Source organism: Chelmon rostratus, chromosome 5, assembly GCF_017976325.1.
Source record: "Chelmon rostratus isolate fCheRos1 chromosome 5, fCheRos1.pri, whole genome shotgun sequence".
In the NCBI taxonomy this organism is placed as follows: Eukaryota; Metazoa; Chordata; class Actinopteri; order Chaetodontiformes; family Chaetodontidae; genus Chelmon; species Chelmon rostratus.
The window spans coordinates 15,907,383-15,929,018 of NC_055662.1; the positions used below are offsets into that span (position 1 = coordinate 15,907,383).

At 39.7% G+C, this 21,636-nt stretch overlaps 1 protein-coding gene across 1 annotated transcript in view; it reads left to right on the plus strand.

Annotated features, from left to right (window-relative positions):
- The first annotated feature begins 60 nt into the window (after positions 1-60).
- The window catches only part of commd10 (COMM domain containing 10), a 54,472-nt gene continuing 32,896 nt past the window's right edge, over positions 61-21,636 (plus strand). The window contains exons 1-5 of the mRNA XM_041937655.1: positions 61-284; positions 1,508-1,598; positions 2,952-3,062; positions 3,825-3,980; positions 6,472-6,582. Of these exons, the coding sequence (XP_041793589.1) occupies positions 256-284; positions 1,508-1,598; positions 2,952-3,062; positions 3,825-3,980; positions 6,472-6,582 (498 nt within the window). The 5' untranslated portion in view covers positions 61-255. The remainder of the gene's footprint in view (positions 285-1,507; positions 1,599-2,951; positions 3,063-3,824; positions 3,981-6,471; positions 6,583-21,636) is intronic.

Below are 21,636 nucleotides of genomic sequence, written 5' to 3' on the forward strand. Positions count from 1 at the left end.
TAAAATAGTTTAATAAGTTATTGTTGACACTGTTGCGTCAAAGTACACTAGTGACACACTTTATGTAAAATTCTTCACAGGACTGATTTTAATGTGTCCCGGACTTTACTGCGCATTATCGCGCAGCTTTGATCGTCACGTGAACCGTCTCGTGACAACAGGAAGGAGGAATGACAACAGTGGGAGGATGCAACTGCAGCTGCTTTGACACTTTTCAACTCTTCATTTTTCATTCACAGAAAGAAACAGACAACAATGACTTCAATTATAAAGGAAACACAAAGGTGGGCAGCTTTTTTTTTTTTTTTTTTTTTAATTCCGAGACCAAGAATCCTTCCAGTAGCTAACATTAAGCTACCTGTAGCCTAACTCCGAGACACGAAAGCACCCTGGAATAATGATACATAAATGGACATTAACGTTAGCAAACACGTTGCACTAGCTTGGGAATGACATATGACTGGTGTCACCAGTAAACTGTGTCTTTATCAGGTTTTCTTGCCCTTGTGGGGGAAAATATTTGCCAGCTGCTGCCTTCTTCCATTTCCTTCCAATACACCAGTAACGGTTAATATCAACGTTAAACGAAATGTCTTTCATGGTAGCGACCACTGTGGCGGATAGTTAAACGTTGTAAAGTAACGTTAACTATGCTTTAGTACTGCAGTAAAATTTGACATATGAACAGCACTGTACTTGGTACAATAGTACAATACTGGGTACTCCACTACATCGACGTACTCGCCTATGTAAATGACATAAAATCTCAAAAGGGTAAATTGTAGGTTGACGTTCACAACCTACTTGGCATTTTTTTATACTGATGATTCGCTTCCAAAATATTGTTGCTATGATACATTGCTTTATGTTAAAACTAAGCAGCATTATACTCAGTCGAACCACGTATAATGTAATAGTAGTGTTACTATGTAAAAATCGCAAATTGGGTCTAAATGTCACAATTCTTCTCTTTAAGACTAGTACTGCCCAAGTATTTGTAGTGTCACTACGTGTTTACTGTGAATGAACATTTTTTTAATTGATGGAAATAAGATTACAAGAAAGTTGAGGATCAAAAGTAAAGGATCTGCAAAAAGAAGGATAGTGTATACACATACATACAGTACATATATTACGTAGTGCACATATGGACCATTAGTGAAATTGTATTGTCTACAGCATATTTACTTTAGTATGTGTGTAATAGTCTTTATACTCAACTTTACCAACACACAACCTCCTTCTCAGCTGTTCTGCACACTTATGCTCTTATTTATCCAGTGGAACCGACTGCAATAGATAGAAAACCTGGCTGTTTGCTGATGCTGTATGTTGTCACAACTTTATGTGTATAGTTATAGTATATATGTGTTTGAAATTTACTGGCAACTAGAGTGAAATACTTTTCGTGTGGGCAGTAAACTCACGTTCTGTTTCTTTAATTAAAAGATTTGAGTGCTTTCCACACCGCTGTCAACAAATTCTTACAAGTCTTCTTTCCAAACAGCATAAAAGAAGCGGTGACTTTCATCAACGTCATTGATGTGAACAAGTTCTCCAGGCTGATCTCCCGCATCATACAAAAGCTTCATCTGAAGGTACAGAGACTACACAGTGCTATCTGTGCCAAACACAAGATGCTTTTGAGGCTTTTGCTGCAAAGCTGTAGTGCCAGAAAGAGCAGTGCATGCATAATGACTTATTGGAGCATCAGTCACACTTGGCTCTAATGAATGCACACTCATGCTGGGCCCTGTTGATCATTCAAGTTCTTCATAAGAATCACTGTCAAAAAGTGTCAGTCATTAATTCCAGGAACAATTTGTCTGCTTAGTTTGCTAAGTGCTAAGTAAAATGAATTTTGTTTAATAAAAATACACAATGTAATAGACATTTTGACTTGTCAAACCATTAAAAGCACAGGTGTAACTAATGACATTAATGATGACTGTTTTGCATGATTCGTCACTGGCATGGCATCCTGTTTCACTTAATTAGAATGGAGCCATTGTGAATGTTATTAGTTTAACCTTTGCTTCTGCTGCTCTGACAAGCCAAAATGTCTGCTGTGAAAAAGGTCTGTTAATGTCAGGCAAATCGTTTTGCTTTATTGTATTTTGTTATTTTATTATGAATTTGTGTGCCTTCTTCCAAACTACATTTTTTAAATGCATTTATTCTATAAGGTACAGTTTAATTAGTTTTGGTTTCATATTTTAATTGCGTTTTATATCATTGCTGTGGCAGTTGCTGTGTTGCACTGTTTTAACACCATTTACTTTGTTGTTTGTTTTGTGTAAGGCACTTTCCAATAGTTTAAAAAGTGATGTAAAATCCCTTGTAAAGCAACAGCTACACAGACAATTTCCCATTTTAAGTTAGCAGAGCCCAAAGTTCTGTTGCAAGAGATTTCTTGCATTATTACAAAAGCCCATTGTATTCATCAAGGTGTGATCAAACGACAAATAGACTCAAGCTCAGCATTTTGATGCTGTAACTAAATGTTTGGTATTTTTACTTGATTATTGACTAAAATTAATAGTTATACAATGAAATTAGTCAGTTTTGTTTGTGATAGACTAATTGATTAACTGACTGATCGTCTCAGCACTAGTGACCTTTCTCTGCTTTGTAGTTGTTAATTTCATCAAGAGTACCATATACTGCTTGTGAATAAACAAATTCTTACAAGTGAGAACCCCCTTTACCCCTAACTCCTAACCTAATTGTTGTTTTCCAGTATGTCAAATAAAATTGAATTTGAGTGGTTTATCATATTCTAGACCCTGACACTCACATAATCTGTCTGAAAGCTGTTTAATATTTTTACTTTGAAAAGTTGTCGATTCTCAATCAGAAAGAAACTTTTCATTAATTTTGTTAGATCTTGAAAACAGTGATCTTTTGAGAGTCTTTTCATATTAACACAGTAAATTATGTTTTCTACACAGGGAGAGCGGACATTCAGTGAAGAAGAGGAGCAAAAACTTCAGGCTGCTCTCTCATTGGATAAACAAGCTCTCAATCTAGTCCTGGAAACTGCTGCTTTTATACTAGAGCAGGTGAGCTGTGGGCATCAGACAAACTTTATTACATTCCTATAAAGGTTTTATCTGAATTTGGTTTATAAAGTAATAGAAATGCTAATTTTCTGGATTGAGTTTTTGTGTATGAGCACTCCTGTTCTTAAGGAATATTAAATATTTTAATGTTGTTAAAATGTTAAATAAATGTAAAAATAAATGGTTCAATGCAGATAGACAAATTTCTTCCCATTTTATATTTGCCTGCTGGGGTAGTATACGTATATTATACAAAGCATTTAAACATTAACCCAAAAACAAAAAAGCAAATACACTAAGTGACCATGTCAAGTGACTATGATCATCTACATTAACTGTGCAGCTGCTCCCAAGAGACAATTTATGATAACAGGGGACACAGTTTACAAGTGTGTGCATCACTTTGCTAGCTCATGGAAAGAGATACATTACTGTAGTTGGCCAGTTGTTTTCAATAACTATGTATTTGGAAATGTCTGATAAGAGCCTCATTCTTAATAAGTAAGTAAAAAAGATAGAAATGATGTCTGTACAGTAGTTGTGTCTGTAGCTTTTGTGCCTATTTGAGTGAATCACATTGTGAGCCCATTTCTCCAGCAGGGGTCACTGTTGTATTGTGAATTGCTGTGTTGAATTGAGTGTGAGGAGTAAATAGGAATAGGACTGTAAGAGTGATCTCGTGCAGCTATAAAAGATGGTTAGCGGTAACATTTATTATAATCATATATTTCGACTCTGCACTGTATCTCCTCTCCTCTGTAGGCAGTGTATCACAATGTAAAGCCGGCCTCACTGCAGCAACAGCTGGAAGCGGTTCATCTAAATCCAGACAAGGCTGAGATGTTTGCTCAGACCTGGGCAGCCGCTGGATCTGAGTTGGTGGAGAGACTAAAACACAATATCTTTGCCCCAAAAAAGGTAGGTTAATAAGCAAGTTTATTGTTTTCCAGCTGCATTTCAGCACTTTGTCTACGCCTGCCATGACAATTTTAACTTAATCTCGACCATGTTTCTAAACCCAAGCATAAAATGAATCCACTCCCAGACACTAAGAGTAATTATAGCTTACTTTTCACACTATTCTATCGCTATGCACAGAACATTTTTCAGTGAGACTTTATCGTCACTTGGTGCTAAATTGAGAATCGACATTGGATGATCCATACTCAGACTGAGCAGCTTTTGTGTGAATCTATTCCAGCTGTTTGGATTACAAAGAGTTCTTTCACAGCTCACACAAGTCGTCATATTAATTTTAAATGTGTTCCTCTCTGTAGCTTGATTAAGCAGTGACACTGCAAACAGTGTTCCTTTCAAATTCAGGGGAATTAAGATCCAACACAGAATAAATAAGCAGGCGTGCTCATCAGTCACTTTATGCTTGAGTTGTTGCTGCTGTCATACATTGAAAAATCTCACCTGTTGGGGTTTTGCAAGTCATCTTCTTCGCCCCCATGAATTTGTTGCTGCCAACAGAAGGTGTGACAGCCATTGATCATCAAGACGACCTCTGCTACTGCTTTGACTTTGGGCAACAGTCAAGTCACAGAAGAGACTGTATATAACTGACATGTAGTCACACCAGTATGTGTTTTCTCATCCACTTTTCTTCTGAATAGATAGCAGCGTTTTTTGATTAGTAATTTCTTAGAACTTGCTTTTTACACTTTTGCCATTAGAGAGGCCAGCAACACGATAATTACCACCTTGCTGTTTCTTCCTCATATCAGCTGAATATGATATAACAGAAAAACTGTCACCCATTGTTCCAACAGCGACACTGTCAATGAAACAGAAGCAGGTGCTGATCAAACTGGAGGTGAAGGAAATTAGTCTTAATTCTGCACTGATCCACGAACAAAACATTTACAAATGCGAATTGCGATTTTTGATTAATTTATGGTGTTCACAAATACACGTGCCAAGCCACAAACAAATAAAAACCAGTTGAACAAATGCAAAACAATTATACAAATAAAAACAAACCAACCTGAAGAGGTGTGTGGATTAGCTTACATTTGTGTATGAGGTTTTGACACTCTTTTTTCACAGCATCCCAATCTGCAAATGCATGTTGTGTTATGTGCTGGTGGAAAAATCGGACATCCGGCTTTGATACACGTTGAGTGAATCCATTGAAATCCTACTTTAATTGCTACATGTCCCAAACAATACACCTACCAAAACATGTTAACATATGATGGAAAAGGAAGGAAATACAGAAATAAATAAGAAGGGTAACACATCAATAATGTGCTATACTATTATATTTATGGTTAGTCATTTATATGTGTATTACGTAACATTAAAATACAGCATATGTATTTATTTTATTGATTCATTTCTTGAAGCTAATTCATTTGCATATAGTGAAAGTGAAATAAGTAGCACATAGAGTCGTGTTGTTTATTCATGCTTGTGTGGATGTTGTTCCAGTCGTGAGTAATGTGGCCCAGCCCTTCCCCACCTCACACCTGTCCTCGGATGCTGTGGAAGCATCCAGAACCAATAAGTCACACATGGTTTATTATTATGGCCTCTCTCTGCATCATAAAACACTTAACTGCCCTGCCTTGACTCAGTGCTGCTAATCTATCACCCTGCCACAGCTGACGAACACTGAAAATAATAGTCTGACAACCTGCAGCTTGGAAGCAAGGTAGCTTAAACTTTGAGGAGATTAAGCAAAGTTCTACAGTAGTTAATCTTCATGTCCATGATAACGACAAGGTGTGATAATACATCGACTTTCAGTAATCATGTTGACTTTAGGTCATCTGGTCGTACATAGTCAGCAAACAAGCCATTAATAACTTAACAGGCTCCATTTTCAGCGAAATAAATTTGTTATTTTTAGGGTTTTCAGTCTCATCTTCAGTGAAAAAGTTACTATTTATTATAAATAAGATGGCAATATGTCAGAACATGTAATACAAATCAGACCTGCAACAGTTAATTGATTCTCATCTGTCCCTTCTGCTATTATGACAGTCAGTTTGATTGGCACTGTTTTGTACTGTATTTTCACATTTGCGTTTCTAATAATTATAATAAAGTTGATTATTATAGCACTTGTCAAAATCAATGATTATTAAGTGCCTTTTAAACAAACAAAACAAATCCTAGAAAATAATCGAGTGAATGATGAAAAATCTAGATAAAGGTGTGAGAATATAGTGAGGATAAAGGATGAATGAAAAATCAATATAAGCATAAATATACATAGGATTACATATCTCTTTAGAAATTCTGCTTCTACTGTTATTTTGTGGGAAAAGTGCCATCTTAAAGGGTTTTTTTTCACAGAGGCTTTGAAAATGTGTTGAGGGCATTAATTAAATTAAAATGTGAGGCTTTATTAAAACCCAGTTAATATTAAAGAAAGGCTGGCTCCATTTATGTGTTTCAGCTGGAGTATGTCGGCTGGCAGTTAAACCTGCAGATGGCCCAGTCCAGCCAAGCCAGACTGAAGTCTCCCAGTGCTGTCCTCCAACTGGGCCTCCGCAGTGAAGACTCTGAGGTGTGAACAGACTCACACACACGTAACAGCATGCACAGTTTACACGACTGTCATTGTTTTTCTTGTTCTGCTTCTCGTACCATTCACTCATCTATTGTGAACACGCTAACTAATTAGAAAAAAAACCTTCAGAGAACTGTTCTGTGTTTATGCTAAATGAGAAGCATCTCCAATCTGTCCCACTTTCTTTGCAAATAGATGCTAATCCCACTGATGTCTGTTTTGACCCAGAGGTAGACGTACATCTGGTTCCAGAGTAACTGTAGTGTAAAGACCAGAGAACAGGGAGCTTGTTAGCTGAAACCTCCAGGGTCTCTTTGTTCTCTTGAGAGACTGACTCTGTAGCAAGAATTGGACTGTATTGTAACTAGCATTGAACTGTGTCAATGTGCACACTGTCCAGGCTTGTTTACAATATGTTTTAGATATAGGCCAGATGTCTGCCTTTTTGATGTCATTAGTGATGATTACTTATTCCTTTCCTAATTTATATCCTTTACATAATTAATATTTGCTTAATTATTGCATAAATGATTTTGGTGCAGCATTCTAATGAGGCCTAGCCCTGAATATTTATTTATTATGAAAGAGATATGGTTTTGACTTTAGTTTTTCCACTGTAGCGTTTCTCTATTTCCATTCATTTTATATGAAGTAGAGTTTGTTTGTATCCCAATTAGCTAATGCTATGTAGTTACTCTAATAGGCAAGACCTCATGAGCTCTCTCATTGGATAAACAAGCTCACTCATTTCTTTCTTTTCCACTGGGAGAAGCCTTGCTCTGTTGCTGTAGCAAAAAATAGTGAGAACTCAAAAGGCAATTTCTTTTTTACATTAAATGATTTTCAGCCTTTGAGTGAGAATGAATCGAAATATTTCAAGACTTAATGTTTTGATTCTTCTAACAACCTCAAAGATGAATGCATTCTTAGTGAGATAAGATTAATCAAGTGCCATTGCTGTGTGGACAAATATTTGAAATATATCCACAGATTGTAAATGCTACACAGGACTGCAGTTTGTTGGCATGGATACTGAAAATTTTAGTTATGGCCTTCAGGCATTTGACTGGTTTTGTTTAAAGCAGTTTTTGTCTCAAAATGGTTGGACTGATTATTCCCTGAGCCTGGATAGTGTTGTTCCAGCTGACTAGTTAAGTGTCTTTCTTGCATGCTGCTTTGTATTCAGTCCCTGGAGAATGCCGGCTCAGCCTAAATGTGGAATTAGGCATGACATATTCAAATTGCTGGCATCTTAAACGTGGGCCTATAGGCATAAGGAAGAAAAAATACCATACAGTGTGTTTTTCTTTATCTTTGTGAGTGCGACAGCAGTAGGTTTTTTGTTGTTGTTGTTGTTGTTTTAAACTATTTTCTGCTGTGTTTTCCCTAGGCTGGCAAAAGAGGCATTAATTTATTTAAATCCACTTACACAATTCCCCTTGTGGGAGGAGATAGCTGGGGGGGCTAAAACAAGGCTAGTTAAAAGTGTAAAGGGATCAACTTTAGTCAAAATAACTGAGATGCACATCGACTGGTGGGCTGCAGGGGGCACTGTTGTCTCACAGTTTGGAAAGCATCCCCTTAGGGCCAGTAAAGTATCAGAGAGATGGATAGGATACCTCGTTTAACTTTGTATTAAGGCAGTTTGAGTGTGCACAGTCTTCTTCTTTTTTTTCCCATTGGTGTTTATGGTTAGAGTTTCCTGACAGTAAGTTTGTTTTCTTCCAAAGTCTCTGAGAATTTCTTAGTGCAACTTCTGGTATGTCAAAACACTGCAATGACGGAGCAGTAAATTAGTTGTGAATAGAAATGAAATTCAGCTGCAAGTGTGATACTAATTACAATGCAGATTTATAACACTATCAGTGCTAACTGTCTAAAAGAGAGGGGGAGGCAAACCTGCAAATAGGAGAAATTAGAGGAGGTGACAGAGGTCATGTCCAGGGAGGAGGTGAGAGGGAGAGGAGGTGAAAACAAATATAAAAAGGACATAATGGGTAAATTAATGAAGACGAAGAGGGTAAAGGAAAGAAAATGAAAGAGATGGAGAGAAAGGCGAGGTTGGCCGTCTGTATATTATTGATTGCTTGGAACCCAAGTGGAGAGTTAGAGATTCCCCCATCTGACCAGCCTCCTGCTTCATTAGCACTCTCCCTGAGGAGGAGGAGAAAGACTGCCAGGAAGCTCCTTCATCAAACAATATGTGACATACAGTATCTACAGTACAGGGAGATTTTAGATGACATATTTTGAGAAATGATTGGACTCCTTTTTAGGATGTTTAGGTTTTTTCTTGTTTTCATTGACATATTTGCTGTCAGGAGATTTATTCTTTCTTAACAGTTCCCTCTCTGCCTCCAAAATGTGCGGCCTAGCCACATATACTAGTTATAGATCACTGGTTTTGCTTCCATGCAGCAGTCAGCATGGCACCGCACTCAGGGGAACAGCTATTTCCCTAAATTGAATTTGTATCGGGTTCAGGGGAAAGCTGCTGTTTCCTGTATGAAAACGATATTGAGGTAGCACAGCAGTATGTACAGGTAAATGTCTTCACACCAATCCTTTAGTGTTTCAAGAGTGAGACTTCTACTTTATCCTCATAAGGATGCATGAAAATGGCCTCATTCAGTGTTGGTATATCGTGAGACCTGTTGCATAGCTTGTTTGTTATTCCAAAAGAGGAGCAGCTGAGACAGAAAAAGACTTAAGTGATCTGCTGTCAGAAGGAAAAAAAAGTTAGAAAAGAAACAGGATCTGAGCAGGGCATAGAAGGAAGAAAGCGAGGATGCAGGGGAAGGTGATAGGAAGGGCGAAGAATAAAGGAAAGAGGATGAGGAAAATGGGAGAATAACAACGGAGACGGTAGGAGGGGATGAAGATGGAGAGAAAGATGGGGAGGTGACAACAAAAATGAAACATGTGGAGGAGAGCCAGGGACTCGTGTAAATTACCTTTGCAATTCACTGTGGAATGTGTGGTAATAATAGTTGTGTGTATTGTATGCAGTTATTGTGGTGTGCAGAGTTTCCCATTCATCACCACACAGAAAAGCACCAAGAATCTGTGCTTTTATCTGTATTTTAAGAGGGTTTCTGCTCAGCGCGCTATCCGGACTGCAGATAACCAGATTTAATTCTTTTCCAACTGCGCAGACCTTGAAATAAAAGTACACAATCTACCCATTGTAATTCTGAGGTGTTGTCTGCAGAAGTTTGGCTCATGTGGGATAAAGCTGTACTTGAAGGGAAGCAAGTAAAAACGCAACAGGTGGCTTTCTGGACCCGCTGGAGGGAGTTGCTCATATTCCTATCTTTTACCCTATATTTGGAGTTGCTGTGTAGTTTGAACCTCACGTTACTTCTCTGCTGCTTATGGTCACTTGCTGAGGTAGAGGAGATCTCAGAATATGATGCACAAGGATTATGCAAGAGATAAAAAAAACTGAACCAAAATTATTGGAATTGAACAAACTTGAGTGGTCAAAGCCTGAATAAGCAGATGCCAAGTTAAGTCTTTCCAACTCACATTTACTTATGATTGGGCGACATGGTGTTTAGCATTTTGGGATGAATGAGCAGTGTTATTCACCCCCCTGCCCCCTTCAGCTGGGAGATATGTTAGCGCCAAGTTTGCTTTTTTAACCTAATAAATAAAATAAACTCAGAAAATAAGATGAGCTTCATTCATCGTGAAACACACGTCATTCAGACCCAAGAGAAATCAAATTAAACTCACCAAAACAGTCTTTTTTAGGCTTTCCACTGTTCTAACAATCACCAACTCTGGTTTGTTCAAAGTAAACTTTTTTACTGAGTTGGATATGAAAATATTCTGGCTCTCCACACTGTTTGTACGTGGCCTCGCTGGGTTAGCTTGCTGAATGAGAGTCTGAGGTCGCCCCACAGAAACACAACCAACGATGGACTCAGCCAACCGCCAATAGCCAATATATTCATCCAATCACCCGAATCCAATATGTGACAGGCAGAGAGAGAATGAGGAGTCTTTTAATGAGGGGATATCTTATTTTTAGCAGTACTTTTTAAAGCAGCCAGCACAATCTGTCTTTGTTGTTTTTAGAGTGCCTCCTGGCACTGAGAAATCGTTTGGGGGAAAGACAGATATGGTCTTGGGCACCACCATGGACTGCTGACATTATAAGAGCTGCCTTGTTCCAGAAATATGCAAAAGGAGCCATCCAGCTCAGTGGCTCACAACCTTTGTGCTTGTAAACAAAGTATAAAAGTCAACTCGTAGCCACTCCTGAAGGGTTGCACCGTTCTACAAGATGAGAGCACCTTAAGTTTTACCTGTTCAGATTAATTTGAATACCTTTTAGAAGCTTAAAGAGGGTAAGCTCTAAAGTATTTCTTCTCTTCTAACTTGTTGATCATCTTGTGATGTCTCACGTTTTTCTTTCGCTGTGTTCAAGGCTCCCTGAATGTACCGTGAAACCGAGTGCTGGCTTACTTCCTATCTCTGTCCTTCTCCCGCTATCATTTTAGCCCTCTTTTTCCCCACAGTATCCATCTTCTTTTTTATTCATAAACATGCAACTAGACACTCTGATGTCACTTTGATGAGTCTGAGAATTGAAATCCCTTGCCAGACGTGGTGTCTCCTTCTCCTCTCTCTCTCTCGCTGTGTCTCTGTCCTGTGGCATTAGAACGAGCCACTGCTCCGCCGACCAAGGTTGGGGTGACATTTATAATACAGGACATCCACTTGCAAGGCAGCCACCGCCGATTTCAATATTTATTGTGGACACGCTAGGCTGCAAAGGCACAGGGTAAGAGCTAGTGAGCTAATGTTGCTTCTGCATGCTGGCTCAGACTTCAAAGGGTATGTTTAGCTGATAGCTTCAGACAGACTTGATGAGAATTGATAAAGCAAAGCTCTTTTGAGTTCCTGACTGCAAAAAGGGAAAAATTTACTAAATACGGCTTTCAGACAAAATCCCAAACAGACTTTTCTTATGTTTCCCTTATGGCACAATAGTTGTTGATAATGAGCTCGAGAACAACTTTCATTTTGATTAAAATAATAACACCCAAGTGCTTGGATCATTCCTTGTCTTAAATTATGTTTCATTTCCCTTTATTGCTGAAGTGACTAGTCAATCAGTGGATTAAGTAGTTGACAGAGAATTAATCAACAATAATTTTTAATAAGCTATCAAGCTAAAATGCCAAATATTTGCTGTTTCTAGATGTGAGGATTAGCTCTTTTTGTCTGTTTTGTATCATTTTAAATTGAATATGTTGGGTTTTAGATGGTTAGCCAGACAAAACAAGCAATTTAAAGACTTAATGTTGGGCTCAGCGAAACTGCTATGGGCATTTTTCATCATTTCTAACTGAATTTTGTGGGCTGATGATAAAAATAATTGTTAGTTGCAGCCTTATTCAAACCCTTTACACAGAGGTCAGAGATTAAAGGTCAGGGTCAGCAGTGTTTGGCTCCATGGTATCTCAGAATACTTTCAGACAATGATTTCTGACTCACAGCCTCGTGCCCTGGATGTCTGCTTTATGTCTGGTCCCCCTTTTGCTCCACCTCACTTTTTCAATCCAAATGAAATTAAAAAGTATCTTTCCTGCATCTTAACAGCACACAGTTCTTTGTTCAGTGACACATTGTACAACAAAATCAATATATTGAAGGACAGAAATGTCTGTTTCTTTTAGCCCGTGATAAAAAATAAGTGTTTCTTTCCCTTGCTGTTCCTGATTTATATGGTGCCGTAGTTCAGTATGCTTTCAGTAAAATGTGGGACTTAAATAATAGCTCCAGCTGTATCTTGTTTCACTTTTCTCACAGGAGGAGTGTCTGTAAGCATCATAGAAGCCCTGCTGCTAATTGTGCTCATTCATATACAAGTGCCTCTGAATTGTCAGAAAGATCATACTTCTGCCAGATCAGAGTGTAGCATCTTCTTTGACAATTTCACATTCGGGTTATTCTACCCCAACACAGGCGCAGCTTCTTTTTCCGGCATCTTCCTTTTTTATTGATCCCAAAAATAAATGTCATAATACAGTTCTTCCATTCTTTTCTTTTATTTGTGACTTATTCATGAAAGAATTTTCCATTTGTTTTTTGAAATTTTTGTGTCAAGTTGTCCCCAGCTAGCTCCGAATTATAAGCCAACTAATTCTAGTTTGTGGAAACCTGCTTGTTTTCGCTATCAAAGCATCAGACATGAAAGACTTTTCTGCTTGTGATTCTAATTTATTTTCTCTGTTCTGGCTTACAGCACCAGTGCTGTAATCACGGAGGAATGGAAGCTCTTTGTTCGAAAGCACGCACACTTGCATGAAAACACACGGATGCGTACGCACTCACGCACACATATTGAGCCCTCCCAGTGAAGGCTGCGACTTTATTTATTGACACCATATAATGGGGAATACAATTAAGCATCCCATTTTGACTTCTGCGAGGAGATGCTGTGATCAGAGGCTCCCTGAACATCCCTCCCTGCGTCACGCGTCTCCATCAACCCAGCATCATGAGCAGCAGGCCGAAGTTTGAATGCAACTCAAAGCCTCCCTGACGAGTTACATAAAGCCCGGTTCCTGCCTCCCACACGGTCTTGTCATGTAAACCCAACAAACAACGCGGCCAGAGTAGATCCAGCCTTTTCAGGCATCATTTGAGGGATTACATGGCCTGATCAATATATTGGAGAGCTCTGATGTAAATGCTACCACGTTCAAATCCTCCACACCAAGCCACCCACCAGCCAGGAGGGACAAAGGCAGCTTTGTCTCAATCTCTACTTGCCTTGCTCTACATGTCCCAAGATGCTTTGTTGCTTTGTGTGCACATCTTCTAAGGGTCTCCCTTTCTCTCTCCATCTCTCTCTCTGTCGCTTTCTCCATCTCTCCCTCGCCCTCCCCCTTTCCCACTGGTGATTTGTTTTTCTCCTGTGGGATTTGGGATCCCATTCATTGAGAGCGCATTGTTCGGCTCTTATCCATTCCAGAGGATGGGCCCCGAGAGGCAGAATGGGTGACTGTGGGTGCTCTCGTCTCTCCCTCTCCCCCTACTCCTTGCCACCCCACTCCTTGCCCCTTGCCATACAATGATGTCATGGCTTTTATTTGCTCCGGGGGTACCCATTGATTCTCTCTCCGTATTACACACTCTATATCTCCCTCCTCTACCCCCCTACCCTCCCTAACCTCCACTCCTGTTTTCCTCAGCCAGTCCCTTTCCCAGATTCTTTTGCCTCTCAAAAGGCGCCTCGGGGATTTGGGGATGTTTGGATGTTGTTTAGCACACCCACAGTACATGCTTGACACCCAGATAGGGACGCCATCAACCCCAGAAATCCAACGGCAACTCCCATTTAAATCTCATTGATTTAACATTCCTCTTTTATTCTCGCATCTCCCACTCCTGTGATCAGCTTTTTTTCTGTCTGCTTATTCCGCCTGTTTTGTTTCACACCCAGTATGTGAAGTAATCATTAATCCCCTGATGTGGTGCCATTTTGCCATAACCGGTAGCGATGGTAAAAGAGTGCCTAAGACTGAGATTTTCAGATGTGCATGTCTGTGTGTTTGTGTGTGTGTCTATGTGTGTGTGTGTGTGTGTTTCTTTTTTCATTTCAGTTTTTTGTCGGAGTTTATTTAGAGAGGCTGCTCTGCCACTTGGCTGAACTATGTTGGGGTGAGAAATCTATTTCATTTTAAACAAGACAGACTGATTGCAGAAGCACAGAGCCAAATCACATCCATTCATCCCAGTGAAAGTTGGCTGATAGGTATACACGAGGTGAAAAGGATGTTTTTTAGTTTTTTATTCACCTGCCAAATATTTGTAATAATGCAGGTATTTTATCACACAATGAACACGTCTGGATATTTATTCATGTGGCTTCTGTTTTGCGTATTGTGCCATCTTTTGTTTTCTGAATTGTGCAGCATTTCATGTTGACAACAGTTGTCTTTGTCTGCTTGCATCAAGCTGTGATGAGATATAACGGCAATGAAAGAATATGAGCTATAGACCTCTTCCTTTCTTTGAAATAATGATTATAATGAGTGGGTTGGAGCCTGGCACTGTTGTCATCTGACATGCAATGATAGGGCACAGAGTGCTTCCTCCGCCTGCATTAACAAATTGTCACCAGTTTCTTACTGAAGAACCAGCCTTGATGTGACATGGCACTTGACTATTTGGTGAAAGGTAAAGTATTGCTTTAGAAAGGTTGAGAATGGCATGTACCATCTGGCCTACCTGCTGCATGAGTGTAGGGTTGGGTATTGCTTGAGATTTTATGTTGGTAACACAGGTGTGATACTTGAGTCTTGGCACTGAAACCATTTGATACGTTACAACGTGTCTTTCGACACCTTGTCCTCACAAGCAGCGTAGTGAAAGCAGCACGTTAGCAGAGCAGCGACGTCAGTCCTCAGTGTCCGCACAGGATGTGTTCAGGCAGAGTCCTCAGGTCACCTGAGTTTTGGCAGCACTCAGAGCAGAAAACACAAACACCACAGTTACATTAAAAGTGAGGAAAATAGACTTGAAGTGTAGAAAAGAATGTTTGGGTCACGGGTGTGAGCATGAAGTGGGAGTGAAGCTGCCAATATTGTGCCTGTGTAGACCGCTATATTGATTAAAACAGAAGCGTATCTGTGTAGACAAGATTTTGTTGCGAGGAATTTGTTTTTCCACAAAAACCTTTTTATCACTTAACAAAAGGAATCAGACTCAAGAATCAAGAATCAAATGTCTAAACACAAGCAGCCATGCAATAACTTTGCCAAAAGAAAATACACCCAAAAATGTGGAAGATTATGATTTAAACCAGTAGCTGTCTGGTTAAAGAAAAATTTAATGCGACTACAAATCTGACCAGACGTTTAATGCCAACTGTTGGTACTTAATCTTAGTTTGCTCAGAGAACTGACTTTGTATTTTGGCATGAACTGAAGAGCACTGCGAAGAAATGGAAATCCTCATTGTCTCTTATCATAACAACAGTATGTTTGTTGATGACACCATATTTATGTCTGGTTTTGTGTTGGTGGTTAGTGATGAAATGTTTATGCTTTATAGGAGGGGCAGCATTGTCTCCTGCAAGCTATACTGTAAACTCTCCCTAACTCTCTCCCTGTCTCTCTTTATCTCTCTTTCACACACACACACACACACACACACACACACACACACACACACACACTTCGGTACCCCCCCCCCCCCCCCCCCTCTTGTGTATGAGCGCGACAGTGTCTACATACCATGGGGGCACAGGCTGGCTGCCTTGGCAATCCTCTGGCTCTGCCACACAGTGGAAAAAATGGTCCTTACAGTTGTGAATAGCAGCCGTTACTCGTCCTGGTCAAGCACTCTTTCTCCCTTTTACACACGCACACGCACACACACACACACACACACACACACACACACACACACACACACACACACATATAGATACAAACCCACACACAGATTGGTTGCCCATGACCCCCCACTCCAGCCTTGTGCCAACCTAATACATTAAAATGCATACTGTTTCAAAATGGGGGCCTTGGCTGCAGGGGTTGAGTGCCACTTATCCTAGAACCTGGCACACCGATGGTAAGTTAAAACTCACACAACAAGATGTTGGCTGGCTTCAGCTCTTATTTAAGTCACCCCACACACATTTAGAAGATTAAGGATTGACGCAGCTTTTTCAGGTGCTTTCTCAGAGTCATGTTGTAGTAAGCAGATTCAGAGGTGAACATGTACTTCGAAGGAAGAAACTTGAGGTTTGATTTGTAAAACCTAGATCATGAGAAAATGCCAGATTGCAAAATGGATATATCCAATATGAGTTGACATGATGCAATTCTGCATTCAATACCTCACCATTACAGCTTTTCCCGTGGTGGCTGTACTTCAGTTAGAACATCATTTCCCAGCCCTGTTGGAAAGCAGACAGAGTTTATGGGCTTGGCAGCTGAGGCTGGTACATGACATGGCACCTCTTTCTCCGTATCAGGCAATGGTAACTAGCTGCCACCACCATAATCATCTTGTTATGGCTCACACACGGCTCGTGTTCCTTGGCTTGTTTATCTTGGCGCTGTAGCTGTTGAGTGTCTCCGTTCTCCCTGGCTCTGCAGTGTCAAGCTTCCTGATTTAGAAGCTCTTAAACATGAAGATTTATTTTGGTTTTTAGTAAACATCCCGGAAATGTTTGACAATGTTAGATTAGTGAATGGGTGAAAATATGTTTTGTTTTTCACAAGGTGAACTGTTAATGCCAAACACACACCAGCAACTTATAGATGTGAATATTCATTGCATCAAATTGTCTCTGTCAGAGTGTATGAATGAAGCATAGCGAATTGAATATGTTTGTAATGTTTATTGTTGGGTTTCCCTATCCTATGTTCCGGCAGTTGAATACTTTTAACGTGAAGCCGCAGTGGAAGGACATGATTGGTTTACTCTCTGTTAACTCAAAGCAGCTCGGATATGACTGTGGAAGAGTGAACAGTAAACTGTGAGGTTGATATCAATGAGATAAAATAACAAACATGTGAAATTAAATGCATGCATTGTTTCCTGTGAATCCCTCGTGCAACCTGAATCCAGCATGGGATTGGTGGAGTCTGCCACTACCAATAAAATATGATATATAGTAGATAGATAATTACTCCATGTAAATACATTGAATGGCTGTTGCTGAAAACAGTGTCAAAAATGTGGTTTGAGTTAGTGGAAATCTTACTTGGCATTCTAGCTTTAAACAGACTCCTGTAGTTGCTATAATGCACCATTTTGTTGACACTGTTATTCAACTAGCAGAGAAAGCAGAGGAACATTTTGCTATTGTTTTGGTGTTTCATCTCAGCAACAAGCTCTTACAAAATGACTAGAATATGTTATGCCAGTATGCCAGAAAACCTGCTTTACATGTTGAGGGAATTTTCAAATGCATCCCCATTGGTGTGGGCATGGGCTTAATTCAAGAGTTGAAAGGCTTGAGGGTTGAGCTGAAAGTCTTGTAAACAGTAAGCCTTGGATAAATAGTCCACAGAGCCCACAGATAAACTGCCAGCTCCAGTCATTCCAATTCAGGGTTCGGTTGATTTTAGGTGCTTAATGTGATTTGTCTCCTTTCAATGTACATACCCTCCAGTGTGGGAGGTGTGAACAAACAATGTGAAAGCAGCAGGCTATTTCTAGACATTACCTTTTCTTAGTCAGGTGCCATTCAAATAGAACATACTGTACATGTTGCTTAGCCTAAACCGCAAATCTGTATTTTCCTCTGCTTCACCCAGTCTGTAATTATTTTTTCCTTTTTTTTGCTAATCAGTTTCTCTGTTGGACTGTGCTTCTCTTTATACACCATTGCTTGTCTAATGTCCCTTTTCCTCAGTGTTTCTTAAAGCTTGATTGTTGTTCAACATCAAGACATCACTGTAAAAAGCATCCTGGTGCCCCATGATTTTGGGATTCATACCGTGTAACCACAATAACCCCAGTTTGAATCTGGCAGCGAACCTTTGTCACATGTTGCCATAGGCTCTGACAACACTGCAAGCATTTATTGTTGTGCCACATATATAGCACAAACCGAAGTAGTTATGTTTACATTTTCTGAAACAGAAAGCCCTCTTATAAACAGAACAGTGACAATAGCAGAAGAAGTGACTCTGAATTGGAAAATAGTGGCTTCAGTATACTTAACATTTTCTCTTATTGGCCCAATATAACATGTCCGGAGGGTGGACAAGTCATAGTTTACAGTTTTATGCCAGTTTTCGTACATGTAAGCTCTAGTGAAGCCATGGTGAAGTTTTGAAGCTGAACCATTAGCACGTCATTACCTGTGCACGCTATTCACTTACTCTCCTGCCTTCTGTTGCACATCCTGATTGTTGCTCATTGTTTGAGTTGAGGAGAATGAATGAGAGGGGAAACATACTGCCTGTGCAGTTAGTGAGAAAGCTATTTTTGGTTGCTCTAAAGGATGACTCACTGTGACATATGAATAGATAAATGATCCTTCCATCAGTTACGAAAAGCCACTTTTCCCACTCCATCACTGACACATCCACATCATTTCTTAGTGTCGTTATCTTGCCATCCCTGCAATCCTTCACCTTTCTTTTTTCAATATTACCTCTTTTTACTGTCTCTCCCCGCTCTTTTTTTCATTTTCATCTTAATGAACACCCCCCCCCCCCCCCCCCCCCCCCCCCCCCGCCATCTGCCTGGCTCATTCGTCTCTATGATAATTGGAGCAGGCGTCACATTGATAGCTAAAGCCCATGACAATTTGTGTGTTTAGAGCACCACATATGTCACCTGCAATTAACAATATGTAGAATTTTGATTACAGCACATACATGCCCCTGCAATAATTGAGGTATGAATGGAGGGCTCACAGGAGCAGATGAAAGGTAGGCCCTGTGGAACTGTCACAGCATCTCAATGCACTGAATAAATGGAAGCAACAGCTGAAGCAACTGACACATGTTGTCAGCATTAAGAGCATCAGCTGTATTCTTAAGAAAATGTGGGAATTAGGTTATTTTAGTGCACCAGTTTATTTTTTTTCCCACCGAACAGTTCCATGGGCTAGATATAGGCTTTGATGGCAGCTAAGATTGTTTTGTTTTTGGCTGACTTGTTTAGTCCATAAGATGTGAGCACATGGTGAAAATACCATCACAGTTTCCCAGAGCCAAGTGAGTTCAAAGTTGTCTTCTACTTGTTTTTTTTTTTGCCTGATAAACAGTCTAAAGTAGTAGTTTGAACCATCTTTATCTAATATCCAGCGTTAGGGTCTTAGACGACTGGATATCTTTGATGACCAGCACACCTTATAGCTATGAGTGGTGAGTATGACTAATTCGACAAGCTTCAGCACATGTAGCAGACAAGACAAACCTCAAGACAACGGTTATGAATCTTGCATCTTCCCTCCGAGAATGAGCAGAGCTGGAGTTTCTAAATATTGCATGATTGTCCTCCTAGTGAGTGTGGGGTGATTACAGGTGTGTATAGCAACAAAAGAAAAATAGGGCAGTGTTGAAAGAGCCTTTGTTTCAGTGTAGACAGCACACTGAGTCATATTCGATCCTGTTTACATGTCGGCCTGTCTGTTTCCTGATAATGTGGGTCAGAGAGAATCCATCAAGGCGAAGAGAAAAAGAGACAGAGAAAATAGTATCCCTTATTCCACATGTGGCTGTCAGCATGCCTGTCTGTCAGTCAGTTTGTGCTCTTTTTTTACTATCACAGTCTGTAATGCCTCTTATTTGCTCCAGGTCTTGCTATCCGGCCTTATTTTGTTTGCAGCTTTAGCAACCGTGTCGGTTCCCCTGTAGCATGTCTGATGGGACCCAAACACTCTGTTCTTTGTTTAGAGCCTGCACTATGAATTATAGATAGAGGAAGCTGTGCCGATATGTCACTTTCTTAGGCTTGGCAGAACACACACACTTGAGAATGCTAGACATAATGCAAGCACGCACGCACACACAAGCTTCCATACAGAAAGGTATACATTTTGATAGAAATGTTTAGAAAGCCAAAGTCATGTAGATGGAAGTACACAAATACACAATGGAAACACATCAACACACAGACACACACACATCAGGTGGCATCCTGGGAAACTATTCTTTTTTCATTCTGAAGGCTTTTCAGAGTCGCCCACAGTGCCACAAATACATACACCCCAGGAAATCTGCTCTGGCTTTGGTTGCCTTTACTGCTGTTGTCAGATCCAAATTCACGACAAGCACACACACACACACACACACACACACACACACACACACACACACACACACACACACACACACACACAAACATGCACGTGTGGGCTGTTATTGAGTCTCATCTCAGAGCAAAGACAGGCACACTTGCAGTATAATAATCATATTGTCACATCAGCCTATAGGGATGAGCATGTGCTATCTTGTTTTGCACTGTTTCTTGTATTTTTTTAACTCTTAACAATAGAGAAGACTCACACACATTCTCAGCAGGAGGTTTTCACACATATTTTCACAAACTGGGATATGGCCCATGGTATGTTTGGTATCTACTGAGATGTTAATTGGTCACTGTTCATTCTGCTTCTCCTCTGCCATTCTACTTGTGTGGGTGTCTGCCTGTGTGTGTATGTGTATTGCCAGAATTTATTAAGTGCATGTTTTTCCTAAAAGGGAAATGCTGGTTTCATACACCTTTTTTTTTTTGTTTTTGTAGTTTTGCCCACAAAATCGTACTTATTTCAATGAGAAAACAAAAACAAACTGTAAGATTATTAGGGCTTTTTCTCTCTCTTTTCTCTCTTAATCTATCAAATATTAAAAGATGGTGAAATAAAGTCATTCAATTTCTCAGAGGCCATGGTGATGTCTTCAGTTTGCTTGATTGGTCTGGTACAATTACCAGACTAAAACCTTAAGATATACAATTAACTGTCATAGAAGAACACAGTAAATAGAAAATAGCAAATAATCACATTTGATAAGATGAAACTGGAAAATATGTGGCATTTTTGGATGAAAAAATGACAGAAAAGAGTCATCAATTATCAAAATAGTGTCAGAATAGTATTTTTGCCAATTTGTTAATCAGCTAATCGTTTAGCTCTGAACATTATTACTCAAACTGTTCTTTGTAAACATGGATTACATTTTACAAAACAATGTCCTGGTTCAACTTTGGTAGGCTGCTGTAGCTGTGCACTCCACTGTTCCTGACTTTTCATATGCACACTCTTTCATTTTCCCTTCAAAGTGATATCAATAATCTGCCTCAGATGATTGTCTGATCACCTGACAGCTTGTGTGTTTTTTGCCCCAACAGAGTTTATTGAAGTTCCTAAATCTCAGAAATTGCTGTTATTATTGGTGAAAATATTGCTCATAACAGGCCAAAATAACAAAAATAAGACTCAAGTTGTAACAAAGCAGATTTTTCCTTTAAGGAGGATCTCCACTCAGTTTATACCTACATGTTAGATCTTTGGTCAAACAGAGACCAGTCTATATTTGGGAACACAAGGAACACACT